We start from the raw sequence: 20,212 nt of genomic DNA on the forward strand, positions 1-20,212 counted from the left end.
GGGAAGGAGAGCGACGCGGAAAGGGAAAAAGCAGCTTTTTGTGCGTTTTGTAGGTTGGCGATTCGAGAAGCGAGTCCCAGGATCAATGCGTCCAGCATATGTGTGGTGTTTACGGGGCTCTCGGCGAGGCGTTTCCGAGCCGGTGGCGCCTCCATTTTTCTGCGTACTCGTGGGTGTGTAAAGATTTTGCTTTTTTCACGCGGCACGTGCACGGGAGACGAACGCGCGACTCTGAGGCCGAGTAGCCCGTTGTCCTGGCCGTGGTCCCGGGTGTCTATACGCTCGCGCACACATCCATGTACTCGCAGATGTGCATTTGTGCATCGGACGTAAATGCATGTAGAGGTCTTCGCACGCGCAGCCGAAAAAGGGAAAGGCCACTTCCAAGCTTCTTTTCAGAAACCGCGGGGAGATACACGAAAGCGAAGGAAAGAAACAGGCCAGACAAGAAGACCAAAGAGGCGGCGCAGCCGCCGTCTGAATCTCTGCGTAGATGTACGTGCTTAAAACGTGTGCAAATGTCTCTCGTGAATCGAAGCTGAGAGAGGTTCTCCCTTTTTTTCAAACAAATTGTGTTCGAAATGAAAGCACGCCTTGAAGACTTTTCTAATTACTCCTTTTCTTTCTCTGTTTTTTCCCGTGTCCCGGTTCCCCCCTCGCTTGTCGCGGAGCCCTCTACTCTCCGGTTCTCTTTCTCTGCCCATGTTTCGAAAAAACAGAAAACGGGACGTTCCCCAGGAAGCGCCACTGATCCTGCGCGCAGAGATGCGTGAAGCGGGCGTGGACTTTTTGCGCACATGCAGGAACACTGAGCAGAAAATGTGGCATCTATGTCGCGCTCAAGAGTAGATATTTCTGTAAGCGGGGCATGCAGTCCAAAAACGCTCCATAAGCCCAGACAAGACAATCTTGTAAGTGTCGTCCCGGGAGGGCGCCGACGAGACGTGGGTGGGTATACGGTCGCTGTCTTTGTTCCGCTCTTCCTCTCTCGTTTTCGATGTGTTTGCTTCGATTACGTCTGGTGATGCCGCGAGGCGAGTGAATGGACGGCGTCTGGAGGGAGTCTCTCGCAGATTCTTTTTCTCACAGTCCACGATGCATGGGTTGATCACCCAGAGCTCGGTTCTCCCCCCACGGGTATGCAGCGGTTGAGTTTCTCTCCCCTTGCTAGTTTCTGCACGGAGGAGACGCACGTGCTTGCAAAGCTCTCAGAAAAGACGGTATCTCTCTGAAGACATCGCCTGTTCTGCGATCTACGCGCTACACAAAACGACTTTCCTCTGTATCTCTGATCTCAAGACACCTACCAGCGGCTACACAATCAAATAAATATATCTACTATATATGTATATATATGTATATGAATGCACGAGTAAGCAGTATGTCCCTCGAAACAGTGCAGGTGTTGGGCTGCCTTGTGGGAACAGATGATCTCTTTGGGTGACAAGGTGAAGAAGATCAGACGCTGCGAGAAGATTCGTGTAGGCGTAGACGGGTGGTTGCGCGGCTCGTCGGGGGCGGGGAGACGCGAAACGCGTTTTGTTCGAAACAAAAACACAAAGTGCTTCAGAAGTGCGGGGTTTTTCTAAAACAACACCGGCGCCAGGTCTCAGGAGCGCTGCCTGTGCGGGGAAGAAAAGACGGGAAGCGGGAAACGCGCGAGAAGTGGACTGAAAACAGCGGAAGAGCAGAACGGAGAGAACAGAAGCCAGAGGAGAGGAAGAAACAGACGGGCAAAACGAAAGAGAAGAAAAGGAAGGACGGAAGCAACGCGATCTTCAGTTCCTGCTCTCGCCGTTTTTGTGAGTTTCAGGGAGCCAGAAGGCGAGACCGGTACTCCGGACGGCGAATTCAAAAAAAATCGAAGCGTTATTGCGCGTCGTGCTTCCGGTACGCGCCGAGCTGGAGAGGAAAAACAAAGAAAGGAGAGTCGGAAGCAAAACGAAATTCGAACGGCAACGCAACGCGGTGACGAGGGACGGAGACACACTAACGCTGTTGACGCCGGAGGACAAGAACACGACGCGGATGAGTAAGGTCACAAGGCGAAGCACACGTGTAATCCCGGCAGGCATCCCGACAGACGACGAAACGAGCGAGGGAAAAACTCTCTCAGACGAGAGAGATACAGAAAAGGAGCGCTGCGGGGGTTTACCTGCTCTGTGAACCACGCGTTTTGATTTCTCTCAAATCGCGCTCGCAGGGCCGAGACAGAGAGCTGCCGGCTCTCATCTGGACAGCACAAGGAGCGAACAGCAGCCCCGCAAGAATCTTATGCGACGCCTTCTTGATTCACATCCTGTTCCCTTTCAAAGACCGACACCCCTTGAAAAAAACGGCGCGTGGGCTGCGATGCACAGGAACCTCTCCAAAAACGCCGATGGTGTAGAGACCCGATCTACTGCTTGGCTTTCACTGTCTTCTGGTTCTTCTGGTCTCCCTGCTTTCCGTCCCCAAAGTGGCGTTTGATTCGCGTGCAAACTTCGCGAGCTCCGACTCGCCCTTTTTTCTTCCCTCTCTTCACTTACCGGCGGCCTCTGGCTGTCGAAGGCGCTCGTCTTCTCGCTGGTCTTCGCGCTCGCGTTCTTCAGCTTGTTTCATCCGCTTTCGTTCCTCAAAGATCTTCAACACCTCGTCGAGTTCCAACCTCTGCTGGCGCTCCAGGAGCCGTCTCTCCTGTTCCAGGCGAAACCACTCAGCCGCCGACATCCCCGGTTTCCTTCCCTCCTCGCGAGCACCCCCTGCAATCGCCTCCCTCGCCTCTCGCTCTCCTCTCTCTCCTCGCTCTCCCTTCTCTCCTCGCTCTCCCTTCTCTCCTCGCTCTCCCTTCTCTCCTCGCTCTCCCTTCTCTCCTCGCTCTCCCTTCTCTCCTCGCTCTCCTCTCTCTCCTCGCTCTCCTCTCTCTCCTCGCTCTCCCTTCTCTCCTCGCTCTCCCTTCTCTCCTCGCTCTCCCTTCTCTCCTCGCTCTCCTCTCTCTCCTCGCTCTCCTCTCTCTCCTCGCTCTCCCTTCTCGCCTCGCTCTTCCTTCTCGCCTTTCTCTCGTTCTGCATGCGCGAGCGAAGAATCTCCAGACTTGTCCGTGCTGTCGCTGCCCATTCGGTGCATGGACGGTCGCCCGGCCTCGGCACTGCGTCGTTCCGAGCGCGAACAAGCTTCTTGGAGGCTTCCAGACGAAGTCACGGAGGGCGAGAGTGACCGCGCACTTTCCACGCCAGAAACGCTCTCGCCGCTCTTGGTCCCTTGGCGCTGGCGTCCCCACTGCTGGAGGGCGACTCTGTGCGCAGAAAAGACACACACACGAGACACACAGACACAGAAAGAGAGCGAAAACGTGGAAAAGCGGAGAAAAAAGCTGACGCAAAAACCCCGGAACAACAGACTCGCACATGCCCGTCAGCAAAAGAGCAGGTGCGCTCAACATTGAGATTACGCGGAAACAAACATATACATACATATATATATATATGCAAACATCAATCCATGTGCGTATTTATGTGTTTACCTAAAAGATACTTGTGCCGCGACTCGCAACACAAGACCGGCACGTTTGCGGAGTCGGACGGTCAGCGGGAGGCCAGTACGTCAACGCGTGAGCCACGCATACAAATGTGGGCACACACACATTCCGAGGCACGCATGTAGAACTCGAGATGTATACATGCACAGAGAAAGATAAGGAACGAAAGAGAGAGAGGAGACGTTACAACGGAACCACGCGGGTCTGTCTCGATGGAAACGAGTATTTGTATCAACATGCAGCACGCTGCGCATCCGCGTATATAAATAAAAGTGTATGTACGCGGCCTTGGGGAATATGACGTTGTCCCGTTTCGATATCGCTCGGGCTTCCTCCTCGGATTCACTTTATCCTGTGATCCGTTTTTGCTCCACAAAAAATATACGCGCATTCATGCAACTAGAAAAAGAAACGGCGTAAATTCGATGCACACACACATAAAACTGCACATGGATGTGCATGAGACACTTTTGTCGAAACGCATAGAGGGACTCGGTGTACAAACAGCGCGACAAGAGAGGACTCGGGGCGGTTGTAGAGCCGCCGCGCCTGGAGCGATCGCGAGCGTCGATTCTGCAGATTCCCGTCGGGTCGTTTGAACTCACTTGCGCAGGCGGACGTGCTTATAAGGATTGTGATTGGCGCCGGAGTCAGATTCTTCTTCTCCGTCGATTTGCATCAGCCACTCTGGAAATTCCGCCTGGCCCAAAACGACGCCTCTTCGTTGCCTGCCGCTGCCCTCGCCTCGGTCGCTCCACGCAGGCTCGGCGTCAGGCGGCGGCAAGGACGAACAGCTTCTGTGAACGAGATAAAAAACGAACGACGGCAAACGAATGACGAAACAGAATGGAGGCAGAAGAAAAAAATGGAGGAAAAGTGAAAAACGAAGGAAGAGAAAGGGACGGGAGTCGTCATGCGAGCGAAGGGCCAGACTCCCTCGACCTGGACGGGCACCTGGCGTCGCGCGGTCGAAGATGTCCTTGGAGAAAGGGCCGAGAGGAGGAGGAGACAGAAAAACCACTTCTTAAGCGCAGTCGAAAAACATCGGCAAACGTCTCTTGCACTCCAGTGTGTGCGCACGATGAAAACCCCCAGCAGCGAGAGAGAGAGACAACCAAGAGAAGGACACAAAGCATATTCGCAGGCGCCGCACAAAGAGACGAAAGCCTGCGAAGTGTCCGCCGCAAAAGGGAACTGCCTCTTTTTTTCTCGGGCGTGAAAACAGAGACGCAAGCACGCGATGTGCGTCGGAACATCCCCTCACCCGCGAATGTCCCTCTGTCTCTCCTCTTCAGAATTCTGCCTCGAGCTCCACCGACGGCTGAGTTCGAACGTCGTCGCAGTCGACTCTGGCAGTCCAACCTTTCCTCGGTCTGTCTCGTTCTGCGCTCCTTCGACACCAAAGCTTTCGATCTCCTCTCTTCTCTTCGCTTCTGGTGTCCTCTCCTCATCGCCCTGCTGACCTCGGCCCGCCCCGGCCACGATTGAGTTTTCCCTTCCTCTCCCTTCTCGCTCTTCTTCTCTCCCTTCTTCTCTCTCTTCTTCTCGCTCTTCTTCTCTCTCTTCTTCTCGCTCTTCTTCTCTCTCTTCTTCTCGCTCTTCTTCTCTCTCTTCTTCTCTCTCTTCTTCTCGCTCTTCTTCTCTCTCTTCTTCTCGCTCTTCTTCTCTCTCTTCTTCTCTCACTTCCTGCTCTTCGCTCGCTGGCCGCACCGAAGGTAGAGACTCGTCTGTTTGCGAGGAAGAGGTATTGGAGACCTCAGCGTTTAGCTGAAAAAACGAGGAAGACAGATCGCCTTTCACAGCGCTTCATTCGGGACTCTCACAACCTGGTTTTATTCTGCCTCGCGATCTTACTTCTGTGCCTTTCTCGCCGTCGTGCTTCACCTTTTTTCTCTCATCCGCTGCTCCTGCTGCCTCTGCTTTCTCTCGCTTCTCTTCTCCTCAGGCTTTGCTGATTCGTCTCTTTCCAAAACGTTTCCTCTTTTTCCTCGGCCCTCCTGCCGCTTTGCGAGGCCGCGCCCCCCACAGGGTGACAGCTCACCTGACTGCTTTCTCTTGCTCGACTGCGTGCTTCGTTGTCTCTCTCGTCCTCTCCTCGCCTCGCCACGCCTCCTGGGCCTTCTGTCTCTCTGTCTCCTTTTGGACCCTGTTGGGACGGTGGGGAAATAGCCACAGTTGTTTTGTCATCCGGTTCCGACACACGTGGGTCAAAAGAAAAAGCGCGGTCGCTCCCCTCGTCCTTTGTCGAGAAAGCAAGCGAACTCTGTTCACTACCCTCCGCGTCCTCTTGGGAATCAGATCGTGACTTGAGACATTCTTCTGAAAGGAACAGGCTCCCTGAATCACGGCTCTCTCCTTCTCTTCCTCCTTCTCTTCCTGCTTCCTCTCTTTCGCCTTCTTCTCGCTCTCTCCCTTGTTCCTCATCTGTTGCGTCTCGCGCGTCCTCCACAGCCTCCGTGTTTCGCTGTGTCTGGGTCGGCGTCCAGGTGTCTTTGGAGTCCGCCCGATGTGTCTCTTCTTCCTTTTCTGCCTCGCACTCGACGCAGGCCGAGGCATCGCTCGTGCCAGCCCGGTCTTGGTCTCCCCTCTCGTCTTCACTCTCTCCACGAGCACCGATGGGTCTGTAGGCCAAAACGCACAAGAGACGAAGGCCGCGGAGAGAAAAGAGTGGAACGGCGCAATCCACAATCGGTATCCCAGACACAGACACTGAACTGTGTACACACGGAGGCACGTCTCGTGTCCGAAAAGTACACATATATATATATATATATATATATATATAAATGGTGATAGGGAGACTCGATAGTCAGTGCATACAGTGGTCTGAAGCCAGTAGATACACGTATCTACTGGCTTCAGCAAAGAAACAGACGGGTAAACAGATACAGAGATTCACAGTCTGATGGTTAAATGGATTATAGACAGAGATGGCTTTTGAACGGTAGAGACAGATGGAGTCCGGCACGAGTGTTTAGGTGTGGGTATCAAAACAGAACTACACCGGGGCTTACTGAGGGAAGTAGGGGTTGAACATTCGGAATATTTCTTGGAAGAACAGGACGCGCGGACACCCTCCTTTCCGTCTCGAGAAGTGTGCCCAGTCTTCGTCTGGACTGCCGAAAGCCGAGGTACCCAGGGAGTGGCGGTCAACCAGCTGAGGGCCATCCTCGTCGACGTTGCTGGGGAGCTCGAGAGCCTTCGAGGACCCCGACCTAGGCGACAGAAAATCCAGAGAGCGCATCAAAGGGACACGCCCCGAGAGGGTCCAGAAAGGCGAATCTCCACCCCGGCAAACAGGTGTGCATACACCCTACACATGTCCGTCAAACCCGGGCAACGTTCGTGTGCGAAGCGTGGCAGGTCGCCTCCGACGATCGGGAGTTCCCGGGCGGAGTTTGTTCTGCAAAGACGAAACGTTCGCTACTCTTCCGTCTCAACTCCCCCGAGAGAAGGTCCGCAGTCCCGGTTTTCCGAGTTGGACGGGGCAACCCTACCACCAGTAGTTGTCGCTGCTGCCGTGACGCAAGGCGGCGAGGTCGAAGCTGTTGAGTTTCATTGCCTCTTCCCCGACAAGACGGTCTGTGAAGAACGGGGCCGTGTGGTGGTGCTCCTGTCTCCGCCTGGAACTCTGCAGTTCTCGCCGCTCGCCCTCCCTCAAAATGCGCGGGTAGGCAGGCTCTCCACTCGGCGCCTCCGAGGTTCCCCTTTCTTCGCGCTGACTTCTTTGCCCGCGCGACGACTGCCGAGACAGCGAAAGGCGGCCCGACTGCGCCGGGGCACTCGAGAGGCGTCTGCCTTGCATCAGCGCCACGGTCAGTTTTTTGAGTTTCTTCGCATGCGCTGCAAAACCTCCGGAAGCGAAAGAAGACGCCGACTTTGCTTCGGTCGCCGAGACTTCTCGGGATCCCAGTCTCTGCAGGCGCTGCGCATCAGGCGCATCGCCCGCAGGAGCGTCGCCCCGTTCTTGGGTCGCCGAAGGCGCCTCCATTCGCCGGGAAAGTTTGACGCAGAGAAGAAATGTGCAGGCGTCGAGAGAAAGAAAACTTTCCTCTCTCTTTGTTGAAGTGTAGGGCAGATGCATGCAGAGCGCGTTGCTTGCATCAGCCGAGGTCGTCAGGACGTCCTGCGCCTTTCAGTTTCAAGGGAAACGCCCGACAGCGAAAGCGACAGGCACACACCATCTTTCCCCCTAGAGAATGCCGACAGTTTTCACCCCATCTGGGAACCGTGTGGCGGGTCCTGCCCGCAGTGAACGTGTTTCCGGTTCCCCGGATTTTTTCGGGGGTTTCTTTCCCTTTCGTTCGGTTTGCGCTGTCTCGAGACAAGCTCGGCGAGTGACCTCGTCGTCGCCCGGTTTTTTCTCTTGTCGGCGGAGACGCGAAGTTCGTTTCCTCAGAAAGCAAGCAAAACGGAATCGGGGAGGCAAGCCTGGGTGAGGCCTCGAGAGAGGAAAACGAAACGCGCGAGAAGCCGGTCAAGGCCCCAATAACGAGAGAAGTGCACAGTGACCCAGAAAGCGCCTCAGAGGCGACGACAAAATGGACGTGTTACCGCTACGCAGGAGACTACGTCGGAGACGAGTGAATAACAGCTTTTTCCGTTTCTCTCACCTGAGTCTTTCAGGTTCCTCTCGGAAAACAAGAGAGACGATGGGTCTGTTCGGTTCGGGGTTTCCGAAGAAACTGCTGAGTAAAGTCGCCGCGCAAAGCGAGTACTGTTTCTTGCATGTGTAGACATACGAACTGGAGAACCGAAGCACGAAGGGAGGCTCGTGGCGACGCCGCAGCCGAGCGTTTTGAGTCCACAACTTCGATGAAAGCAATCGAGTTTAGCATGGAAGACGCTTTTGCGAAACAAAGTCAGCATGAATTTTCCCGGGTTTTTTTTGTAACCAGAAAGTGACAGGCTTTCACGTTTCCGGGGCAAAGTTCCTGGAACACAAGTTCGGAGGTGAATCGCCGTAGAAAACGCCGCATGTGGCGAACAGAAACCTACACATAAACGCATTTGAACATTTGGGGGTTTCGTTCTGTCATTTCTATAGGTTCCCTTGAACAGACAAGTTTCGGGTGTACCTCATGCCTTTGCGTACCTTGCTTGTTTCTCGGTCTAACCCGATCTGTGTGAACATGCAGACTCGTGTGCTTGCGCGCTTTTTCCGGAATGTGCGTATACGCAGCTTTCTGAGGTGGTACCTGTACATATGCGCGCACATCTAGACGGAGTTGTCAATCGCTGCTCCCGTTTTTTGGAACGGTTATCTGCACTTTCTCGCTGGTGTGTTGAGAGGGTCCATTCGATCAGAACGATGTAGAAACAAGTTCTGTCCCGTGAGGGGTTCGGTGAGATTGTCACGTCTCTAGTGGGTTGTTGTCCGCGTCAATTCCACAATTCACCATCACAGGGATGCTACGGAAAGACCAGGCACTGACACCGAGAGCACACCGAGAGAATCCGGTGTTGAACGATCCGTCGAGAAGTATACCAGAGAGCCGCAGAGTGATTCTCAATTGCGCATGCAAGGCATCCGTATTCGCTAAATCGATCTACTTTTGTACGACTATGGCTCTTCGTACAGACGGAGGCACGTCTCCCGGTTTTCTCCAGAGTGCACGCTTGTGGTAGGGGAAGCGGACGCAGCTTTTCTTCGAAAAAAAGAAAGTCCTAGAGAAACGCCACACGCGATAGTTGTTTGTAGGGATCGTGTTCGGCGGCGCGGACGTTTGGCATCCGGTACTCGTTCTCTCTATGTTTTCGTTCACACGGGCAAATCCTCTTTTCTCTGTCGGCTTTAGAGAACTGGCCCGCGTCGCGTCAGGCACAGGACAAGAGAAGAAGCACATTGGAAAGACGGCTAGGCAGAGAATCTCCATGTCGCGTTCCAGTGCCACCATCCACAGCGCGTGTGTGCATCGCAAAAACAAAAAACTGGGTTCTCACGTCGCCGTTTCCTCTGCCGCTTCGTAGCTGCAGCAGTCGACGGAAACGAACATATATCCTCCAAATCCACGGAGTGAAAACCTTTGCTTTGAACGCTCGACACATATGACTAGCTACGGTCATCAGGCTTTGAGATGCGTATCAGATCGACTGTATCGTCGCGAGGATTACCAGATATCGCATTGCTGTAAACCCACGTCTCCCGTGGTTCTAGGCCACTGCTTTCTGATATGCGGAAGGCGTTTGCGTCAGGCAAAAGCGCATTCCGCTTCCGTAGTTGCTACGAAGACTCTGTGAGTCCCGTCTGCCCAATTGACGGCACATGGTGTCCCTGGCGACTAATGCTGCGCTCCCTAAAAGTAAGTATCGGCAATGTACGAGTGATGAGAGTAATCCATATATTCCGCCTAGAGCATAACCAATGTGGAATAACCTTAATGTAGTGGGATATTAGAAAATCCAACACGTTTACCTACTGTACACGATACAGTAACAGATGCAGATGGCAACGCTGCACAGAAATCCACCTAGCCAAAAGCGACTGGGAGCACCTGCGTGAGTGTTCCACTCTATCCTTGCAGAAAGGAGGAACCACTCGAAGTCGCCAATCGCGTGTGTGACCCCCGACAAAACATACACGGTAACTTGCGTCGCGTCGCGTCGCGCTTCTAACACCACTTCTTCGAACAAAGCGCCAGCCTACAGAAGACGATCGGCTCAGCGTTCCTACACACGCGGCAAAAAGTGATGGAATGCGAGGCGTGCCCAGCGGAGAGGAAGAAGGTACACGAGGCGAATCACCCAATAAAACTGCGAGTGACACAGTGTGCATGTGTGCTCTCGCGCGCGTTGGTCGCGCAAAAAAAAGTACCGCCCCCCTTCGTCCTCTCTGTGAGAACGTGTGTTTGCTTCAGAGATAGATAAGGCCGTGTGCGTTCGAAACCTGGCTGTGGCTCTCCCTGTCGATCCTGAAGTCAGCGACAGAAAGTGTAAAGTGGGAGCGCGTGCGAGAGATTCGCTCTACGTTTCCTCCCCTCTTGATGTGAGAACCCCCCCCCCCCCCCCCCCGTTTTGCGACATTATTTTAGGCGGGTTCGCTCTGTTCTCTGCCTTCGCCTCCGAAACAGCAACGTGTACTCCCGGTTCTTCGTCCGGCTTGGAAGCGAAAAAAAATGCCAGGCTCTGGGTTTCGGACTCTCGCTTCTCAGAGAGGTATCCCCAGAAAGGTTCCTCGGACAGGTCACATCTGACAGCTCGGCGCGCTTTTCGTTTCTTGCAGCGAATCCGCCCCAACGGACCACCTCCCTGCCGTATGTACACGCGCGGTGGAACCAGATCTCGCGGGTCGTGGCTGTCGCCGGGAGGATCAACAACCGTGTGCATTTCTGCATGAAATCGACACAACACATCCTTACCAGGAAAGGTACAGTTATCGGCAGATGCTTTTTTGGCCTCGCCGTACCTCCCGAGCTCCAGCTGAAAAAGTTGTGCGCGCGGCTTGGCGCGTGTTCGCATCCCCCCTTCTCCCGCGCGAGAGAGTCTCGAAGCCGTTGCTCGCGGAGAAACAGACACCTTTCTCTGGTTTTTCTCCGCGTTTTTTTCCGACGCCTCGCTGCACAGCACGACGTTTTCCGTCTTTCCTCCTTTTTGGACTTTTTTCCACGCTCCAGAGCGGCACAGCCACCCCGGGACGTTTAAGCGCACGCGCGCACTCGACGTCTTTTTGTTTGGGGCTTGGTGGCTTCAAATTGTCTTCAAAACCGATTTCTCACTCGGAACTCTCTGTGGTAGTTCCATTTCTGGCGGCGGAGTTTACCGCACGCCTTCCGGTCCCGTGCGCGGCAGAGCGTTTGCCCCCTGGTGGATCCTTTTTGGCGCCGCGTGTGCGCTTCTGTGTTTGCGCCTTCCGAGTCCCAAAAATTCTGGATGCAGGCCGTTGTACAGCGGAAAAAGCAGAGTCACGACCCATGAGAGGCTGCGAGTGGGACGGCGCCTCCACGTTTCCAGATTCGATCGTCTGCAGTCTCTCCGTGCACGGAGGACGGGCGGTGGTCAGCCCGTTTCTTCCTCTCGCGTCAGACGACTCCCAAGTGAAGGAGTTCCACGTTCGCTGAGGAGGGAGGCCTCGCGGTTATCGATGCATCGCACATCGCCTCTCAGCGTGCATGCGCGTGCTGAGGATACCTTTTTGCGGGAGTCTTTCTCTTCTCGACGCCCTTGCGACAGCAGAGGAACGGCTCTCTCTGATAGGTTCCACTCCCCCTAGAGTTCGTCGAAAGCGATCCTTCTACGGAAAAAAGAACTCCAGTTGTCGAGAGTCGCGGTCTCACGCGCCGCTGGCTGATATTCTGGTCACGAAAAACGCGTACCAGAAGATCACCGCTCCGTCTCGGAGGCGAAGTTCTCCGCGCTTCCCCAGATATGCTGGAAAAACACCTGTCAGCAGAAATCGATGTGTGATGCGCCATACATTTTGTTACCACCGCAGGGGGGGCGCAGTCTCCACGCAGGCAATACGGTGACAGGCACACATAACCCATACATTTTTGTGCATGCGCATCTATATATATATATATATGTATATATGTATATATATATATATATATGTATATATGTGTATATGTATGTATTTATGTGTATGCGACTGGGCCTGCGAGCTGGTCGGTGGGTGGTTTGACGGGCTGTTCCTTGGTTGAAGGTGATTCCCCCCAGACTGGATAGAGTGCACGGTTTCTTTCGATCGAGAGGTTTCCCTCCACTGTGCGGCTGCACAGGCCAAAGCCGAGGACGATGCGTAAGTCTTGCAGAATCTGCGCAGTTCACCCTTCAATGTGCAACGTTTTATCCTCGCGCGAAGTCGAGTGAGACCGGATACCCAAATCAGTGCGCGTCGTCTCATCAGGGGAGTTCATGTCGCGCACGGTTGGTCCTTTCCAGGCCACGGAACTTCGGGCCGAGTCGTACATTCGGAGAGATTTCTGTAGATTTGTTTTCGAGCCGATCGCTCTGCGTCGGGCTCGGTGAAACTGGCGACGCATGTGCCGCGCAGAGAGGTTCGCGCGTTTTTGTGAAGGGATTTTCGTTTTCTCCGGGTGAGAGTTTCCCAGTGGAGAACGTTTTTTCCGTGTCATTCTCGGTGACCTGCAACGAGGCTAGCCCTGGGGTCTGTGCGCATTTCGTTTTTACGCCTTCTCGTGCACGTCGCCGAGTACGTGGGGGAAACGTCCGTTGCGCGGCGTGGGTTTCTGGCTGCTTCTGGCGTCTCTCTGGACCGCCTGTGGAGGCGTTTTGGCGACGCACGCGCCTCGTCCTTCGCCCCACCCTCGCGAGCGTTGTCGGCGTGAAGAGAGAGCGTCGTGAAGCGCATCTGTTCGCTGTTCCACGACCAGCATCTGAGACGCAGTTGCGGGCGTTTGCCGAGACTGCGAACGCGAACGCGCGCGTTCGGGAAAATGCAGTCCACGCTCGGAGACTGTCCGCCTTGTTTCGGGCCCGACCGGGGGCTTAGAGGCCAGCGCGAGGCGGAGCAGCAATCAGGCGACGGCAGCCAGCAGTTCCGGGTGACGGTCGACACTGGCCGTGTAAGTCGAGCCGCGAGAGGAGCGAAAGAAAGTTCCGTGGAAAGATCAGAAAAGCTAGCTCTCTACCCCGTGTTTATGCGGCCAGCCGCACGATCCTTGTCCATGCTCTGGGTCATCGAAACATGCATCCAGTTTTAGCGCGTCAGACGCACTGTAGGCATGAGACGGCACTGTGTGCTGCGCCAGTCAAACCTCTCGGTTGTGAGTCGTGATGAATCCAACTGCGCAGATACCCGGTGTTTTCATGTATTTTCCCCCTCCGAGCGGCGGCGAACGAGCCGTCCAGGGACTCGGCAATGCAACCTTCGGGTGACAAAAAGTATATATATATATATATATTTATGTATGTCGTATTTGCGTGGTGCGTAGATGGGTCAAACTCGCTTAGCGGCGTGAAAGTGTGTACATCTGTAGTTCCGCAGGTTCCCTGTTGCGCAGTTGTGTGTGTCCTTGGCCGGTTGTCGTCAGAATGTCAGAAACGGGGGTGGGGCGGCGTGTGACGTCGACCTTGACACAGTGAAACTGAGCCTGAGGTACAAACCATACAAGGATGAAATGTGTCCATCTGTGCATCTAGATGCTCGGTTATATATTGTAGACGCTAACTTCTCGACGTGTTGCTGTTGTCTCGCATTTTTCTCAGCTTGGCTCTATCATCTGTCAAGAGCTGCCAACCGAGGCCGTCGGGCATCTGAAGGAGTTAGTGAGGTACGCAGTCCGCGCGAAGGCGTGCTGGGATGATCAGCGGAGACCCCGTCGCGGTCTGGACCACGTCGTTCGTCGGCTCTTCTCGTGTGGAGTGTGCAAGCAGGTGCCCAGTCCGCCGAGGGGGTGCGGTGTATGTACAGTGTCGTGTGTGTGTCGCTGGTCGCACCAAGGGAGGCGCGTAGGATGTCTTGTTTCGGCAGCGCCGCTTGTTCGCCTTTCGTGGGTGTTGGGCATGCGCGCGCGGACGACGCTTGCAGGGGAGGCGCCCCCGTTGAAATCCCTTTCTTTTCATCCGCTCGGCTTTTTCGCGGCGTCTGCTCTCTCAGGTCTCAAATTCGCACGTGGCTGCACTTTCCACTCTTCCGCCACATTGTGAATGTGAACTGCGCGCCGGGCGCTCCTTTCCGCGGATCTGCGCCTTCGCCTTTCGCCAGTGCAGCGCACCAAGGCAGCCGGCCGCCTGTTTCGGGACCGTCCTCCGGTGTCTCGACAGTCGGTGACGAGAAGACGGCAGAGCGTGGTGGCCAGCAAAGCGAATCCGGAACTTTTTCAGGTTTGGCCGCGGCGTCCGCCTGTGCGCCGTCACGCAACGCAGCCCCCGGCTGCGGAACCGAGAGTGGAGGCGACCCTCGAAGCCTCCCTTGCAGCTACCGGGACAGGTACACGGGGGGTGGTGAAGCGACGCGGCAGGCGTCCCCGGGGCTTGCGCCTGAAGCAGCCGGAGATCCCTGGAGGCCTCAAGGGCTAGCGTTGGATTCCCTGTCGGCTGAGGGGGAGTTTTTGCCACACCGAGACGCGCCTCGGGGGAAGAACGGCGGTCCAGCGACGCCATCGTACGGTCGGTGCCTTTCCGATTTCGAAGCTCTAGAAGGGTCGGTGGCGTCTTCGGCCTTCAGGCGGTACGGCGGAGACAGCGCGGGGGCGAGCAGCACGTGTCTGGAGTCGACGGTCGCACACCGCAGCAGATGCTCCTCTCTGTCTGCGCCCTCGTCCTCCAGTTCGCCGATTCTCTCCCCCGCTCTGAAGCCGCGTGGCGCCTGTCCAGGATGCAGAGACCCGACCAGTCGCCTCGCACCCAGGAGCTGCGACAGGCGCCTCGGCCTGGACGCCAATGGCGACTCGCGCGCCGCAGAGCGTCACCGCCAGGGCGCAGCCTACCCGCTTCTGTCGAGAACGGACAAGACTGCGGGAGACGCCGAGCAGCGAAACAGTCTCCGCCGTTCGTGGTCTGGGCTGTCGTCGAAGGCCGGAAGCGACGCCTCGAGGGCGTACCAAACCCACATGTTCGCCCCGGCGGTTTTCTCTTCTCTTGGCGGCGCGTCGTGGTGTTGCAGGGCGGCTCTCGCCTCGTGCGTGGACGGGCCAGGCGCCCTAACTGCGTCCTCTGTGGCGACTCCGCCCATGAAACTGCAAGTTCTGCGTTGCATGCTCGCCGACACAGCAGCGGTGAGAGACTCAGTTGGAAAGGTTTCGTGGAAGTCGCCTTCTCGAGGGCAACAATCCTGGCACATATAGCACTACCCGGGTTGGGAAGCGCGCGAGACACCCGCTTCTCAGCAGGCGCGACGATGGTCCTGTAGGAAAGGGTCTTTTTTTGGTGACTGGCGAAGAAGGCGACACTTTTCTAACGCGATTCGGGTTCTTGCACCCTTGCTTCCGTTTTTCTCGTCTCTCTTCTCCCCGCCTGATGTGTTGCTGGTCTTTCGCGTCCGCTCACTGGCTGCCGGTGGTCTCGCGTTTTCTCTGCTCTCCTTTTCGTTTCGTGTCATGTTTGCCTCTTCGCGTGTCTCCTCTCGACAGGCGACGATTCAGCGCGTGCTTCGAGGCCACCTGGGACGGCTCCGCGCCGAGAAGCTGGTCGCAGAAAAAAGAGAGTTTCTTCGCTTGAGTGCAGCGGCGACGAAAATTCAGGCCGGCTGGCGGCGCGTGAAGGCCCAGGAGACCTTTCTCCTCCTCCACTTTTGCGAAATGCTGGCCAGCGAACGCAACGCCGCAGCTGTCAAGATTCAGGCGTTCTGGAAAATGCGCATTCAGAGAGACAAATACCGCACAATGCACCTGGTGCGTCCTCGCCTGTTGGAACTACTGGGAAACAGTCTGCACTAGTGTTTTTATGAAGAGGCGATTTACGACACGCGGCGTCCGGGTCGCTCGCCCCTCCACTGGCATGCATTCCACTGTATTTTTGCCTATATATCCGCGTTTGTGTCACATATGTAGATACATTCATATATCCATGCAATAAAGTGTAATAGTGTGAGTGTTCCTGTAGCAAGGTGCTAAGGCAGGGCGCGAGGGGGGACCTGGGGGTTTGGGGGGCTAGGGCGTCAGGGTCTCGCACTGTCGTTTTTCCATCGGGAGTTTTCTCCTGTGCTGTAGCGTGTGCGGCCGTTCTGCTTCCGTTTTTCGCGTTCTCAGACGGAGTGCCTGTCGGCGCTAAGGCGCCTGGCAGCCGTCGAACTGCAGCGCGTCTGGCGAGGCCGAGTGACGCGCAAGGTCCTCGATGACGAGTGGCAAAAGTGGATCATCAAGTGGCCGTGGGACAAGCCTGGGACGATTGTCGAGGTGCGTGCATGCGCCGCTTTCTCTCTTCTGGGACCATCTCCGTGCACCCCTGAAATCGGGAAGGGTGATCGCGCGGTTGGGATAAGACGATCCGGGCGGGGTGATCCTGTCGCGACCGCACGATCCTGTCGTCTGTGTGGATGGGCGTCTCAAGCACGCACACGTGTGTCGAAGCCGGCTTCTGTTTATATGGCATGTCTCGTGCAAAGGTCTAGTCATATGCTTGCCTCTGTTGGTGGGCAGAAGTCATGACGAGACACTGGACGGATTGCCGGTGTACGTGTTTAAGTTCAGTTTTCTCGGAACAGATGGATAGTTTGCGTTCGCACGAGTAGGATCTGGAGCGGCGTGTGGGGTGGATGTAGGCGCTCAGCACTTTGGCCGACTGCAATACAAAGGACAGCGTAGGTCTTCCTACCGAAGAACCGGTTTCTTGTATTTCGTTTCTCTTCAGGTCGTCGGGGACTTCTCGAACCCTCCGTGGACGAAGCGCTACCTCATGACATACTGCTACGTGCGCAGGTACAGGCCTTCCCACAAGCGCGCAGGTGGATATAAGAACTGGAGGGGTCGACGAGCAGTTTGATAGAAAAACAACTTTGTTGTCAATGGCGAAAGATGAATGTGCAGGAACGAACGCGTGGAGATGCAATGTGCAGGTTCTCTGTTTTTGATTGCTTGGTCCTCGGAGTTTCTCAACGAAAGGCAGAGCCTTGGCGGGGTGTCCGTCGAGAGGAGAAACAAAAGAGGGCATGCGGTTTTCCCTTATCTCATTTCTGCTTTTCAGATGTTTCATTCTGCCCCTACCTCGAAAACCCGGGCGGTACGAGGTTAAATTCATTGTGGATGGCCGCTACGTGTGCGATGGAAGTCAGACGGTTGTTGCGGTGAGTCGCGAGAGTAATTTCGCATTTCCTCAAGTGAGAAAAGGAGCCGAGCGGAAGCACAAATATATTGTTCTCGCACATCCGCGTGAAGAAAGCCCCCAGAGGTGTGAAGGGTTTTTTTTTGGTCGGCGAATCGGCCCTCTAGGTTTCCGCGAAAAAGACAACTCCGCCCTTGGTCGAACTGAGGCCTAATGGCTGCATCGTACTTGCTCGTTCTTATGAATGACACGCCAACGAACGCGTGCTGCAATCAAAAAAAAGACGATTCGTCTTTAGAGGAGAATTGGTGAATCTACGCACATTCTGCGTCAGAACAAGGATCACAACACTAGCCGTTTTAAATGGGTTTTTATCTACAGCTACGGTTGTAGACGGACGAAGCGTCTCTCGTTTTTTGTCACTGGAGAGACGGGCGGCATCGGGGTTAGCAAAGGAGACACGATATCAGGGACGCGTGCCATATAGACGCGTTCCGGTTCCTGTTTTTGAATTTCGCTGTCCTGCTGCCTCGTGTGTCTTCTTCCAGGACGGAAATGGTCATTTCAACAACTTGATTCGCGTCAGATCCGCGACGAAATCGCCCTGTAAGTCCCCGCGGGATGTTGGCGCGTGGGTGTTGTATGCGGTGGGGTGGTCCGGAGCGTGTCAGCGGATGCGTGGTTCTGGAGAGCTCGCAAAGAGGAGAGGATCAGGACCCGGACGCAGTGTGTGGGCGCGTTTATGGCGGCGGGGTTTTTGATGTGTTTTTCAGCAAAAGCGACGGACGGTGTTTTCACGGATTCGGTGTGTTCAGGGGGAGTAGAAAACGTTTGCCGCAAAAAGGGCGGGAAGACGTAGTCTGTGGAGAATGTCGACAACGGGCACGTCCGAGAAAAGAACTTCGATGTGGACTCGAGTGGTCTTGTGTCTGCAGTCCGGGAGGTTCGGGAGCGGCTTCAGCAGCTCCAGGAACAAAATGAGGCGTCGCTTTTCCGCTCCGCGTCCTCTCCGCTGTTCGCGGCGTGTCGGCCGGCTGTGGGGTCGCATTGCCTGGAGGACATGGTGGTGACTCAGGGGGCGAGTCTTCCCCGTCAGACGCCGCTGCATGCAGATTCCATGCCCAGTTGCGTCTGGGCGTCCGGCGAGGATTTTGAGCAGCTGCACACGGAAGCCCAAGCACACGAAGCGCGGCACGAGAGAGAAACGGGTCGCGAGCGGTCAGGCAGTGGAGGCGACCCTGGTGAGGCAGGGATGCGTTCTCGGGTGTCGTCCGACCGGCACACAGAGCGCCTGGCGACGGAAGCTGAGGCGCTGTATGGCCATCAGTCTGCGTCGAATCCCACAGACGCTGGGAGGAAGACAGAGGACGCCGAGGCAGAACCGACGCCGCAGCGTGAGGGTGCGACAACGAAAGCAGGGAACGGCTTCGCGAGCGCTTCGCGGGCTCGGGAGGATGCCTCTGAGGTGGAACCGACAACAGACGCAGCGCGTGTGCCCGTGGGGCATAGAGATGGTGACCAGCAGGAATCCGCGCCGCTTCATAGTGAACCAGGGGGATCTTTTGACTGCGTCCCGCGTGCGCGCAGCTCGGCGTCTCGGTTAGGTTCGCAGGGTGGGGCCTCGTTACGTGACGCTTTGCGGGTGGAGCTGCTAAATCCTCCACGGTCGGAGCAAGTGTTGGGGGAGCAAGACGCCGTCGGGCGTTTAACAGGTAGGGAGGTAGTTCCCGGGCCGCCTGCTCACCGATGGAGTGAGGAAGCAGGTGGGAAAGACTCGCATGGCGCGAGCAGAGACCACGAAGGGGCGAGCGCGGTCGCACTTGGAGCACACGGGGACAAAGACCTGGCGAATAGGCCGCGTGAAACGAACAGCATATGCAGCTTAGCAAGCACTCAGGCCAGCGTTGTGGATAGAGGAAGCGTCTTCCCTGCTGCGGATGCGTCCGACTCGGCGCTTTCCCAGGACGCTGCGTCTTCTGTTCCGGACACAGAGCCCGCTGGAGAAGTCGCGTCAAGGCCAGTGCCTCCGGTGTCGAGCGCCGGCGAAGTGGCGAAAAAGAGAGACAGCAGAGCCTCTGCGGCAGATGTGAGCAAAGGGCGGGCCGTAGAAACGCGCTCGGGGGGAGATGATGGTTGGAGAGGCGGCCAAGAGAAGAATCCGGTTAGAGGTTCCAAGGGGAACGAACAGGCGAGCCGGCGAAGGCGCAAGGGCCGACAGTCGCGCGCGCGAGGCGGAGCGGACGGCCCCAGTGCGGATTTGTCAGGGCGCGTCGGAGAGGCGGGTCTCAACCCCGCAGCTGCGGCGAGGGAGAATGCGCCGCCGCAGTCTGCACAGAAAAGCGAACGCGTAGACGCTGCACAGAGTCGGCAGTCCAGCGCGTCGAACACGGACCGTACAGCTGATGCGCAGGCGTCGGGAGTGTGCGAGGAACCGACAAAGGTCGAGGCTCGCAGTGGGCATCGCAGCCGCGCGGAAAAAAGACGATGGAACCAAAGATGCAGAGGCGGTGCGAGCGGCGGTCGACGTTGAGAAGAGAACGCAGAAACATGTGGACGAATGGCCGGGAGCGAAAGACGGTCAACGCCTGTGCTTGAGCACGGGAAACCGTGAAAAGGGAGATGGCATGGGAAATGATGTTTGCGTGGTGCGGTGTGAGGAACGCGCAGATGTGCCGTCGATCTGCTATTTGCGCGGGTGGATATGTTTGCCGCTCGGGGGGGTTGGAGAGCAGGGACGACGAAACGGTTTTGTGTTTTTTTACATGGCAGGATTGCTTTCGACGTGGTGTTTCTTGGAGAGAGGAAGGCTTTCGGTCTTCTCGGCGTTCATGTGCGAGTGTTTGCGGCGGGCGCCAGTGGCAAGGACACATCTTTTGCAGCTGTTCCTTGTCATCTGAACTTCCTTCTCTTATTTGTTTTCCAGACTGACTCGGCTGCGTAGCGGGAAGCCAGGCAAAAACCGGATGTCAGACACATTCAGCAGCGACGCTCTTTTTCGGACTTTAACATCTCCGACACATTTCCGAACCGATT

General features: G+C 56.0%; 2 protein-coding genes across 2 annotated transcripts; one reads left to right on the plus strand and one right to left on the minus strand.

The window, feature by feature from the left end:
- Positions 1-1,869: 1,869 nt before the first annotated feature.
- On the minus strand, positions 1,870-7,508 carry NCLIV_025500 (conserved hypothetical protein; the record flags this gene model as incomplete). The annotated part of the gene is made up of 8 exons (XM_003882745.1): positions 1,870-1,902; positions 2,156-2,232; positions 2,529-3,274; positions 4,123-4,314; positions 4,782-5,284; positions 5,559-6,138; positions 6,532-6,732; positions 7,015-7,508. The coding sequence occupies 8 exons, from the start codon at positions 7,506-7,508 to the stop codon at positions 1,870-1,872; spliced, it is 2,826 nt and encodes a 941-aa protein (XP_003882794.1).
- Positions 7,509-12,912: 5,404 nt separating this feature from the next.
- NCLIV_025510 (conserved hypothetical protein) lies at positions 12,913-19,709 on the plus strand (the record flags this gene model as incomplete). Its single annotated transcript, XM_003882746.1, has 9 exons — positions 12,913-13,041; positions 13,685-13,749; positions 14,076-15,195; positions 15,550-15,810; positions 16,168-16,314; positions 16,769-16,836; positions 17,102-17,201; positions 17,728-17,785; positions 18,115-19,709. 9 exons carry the CDS (start codon positions 12,913-12,915, stop codon positions 19,707-19,709), a joined length of 3,543 nt encoding a protein of 1,180 aa, XP_003882795.1.
- Positions 19,710-20,212: the final 503 nt, after the last annotated feature.

The sequence above is a fragment of the Neospora caninum genome, chromosome VIIb, assembly GCF_000208865.1.
Source record: "Neospora caninum Liverpool complete genome, chromosome VIIb".
NCBI classification, from domain to species: Eukaryota; Apicomplexa; class Conoidasida; order Eucoccidiorida; family Sarcocystidae; genus Neospora; species Neospora caninum.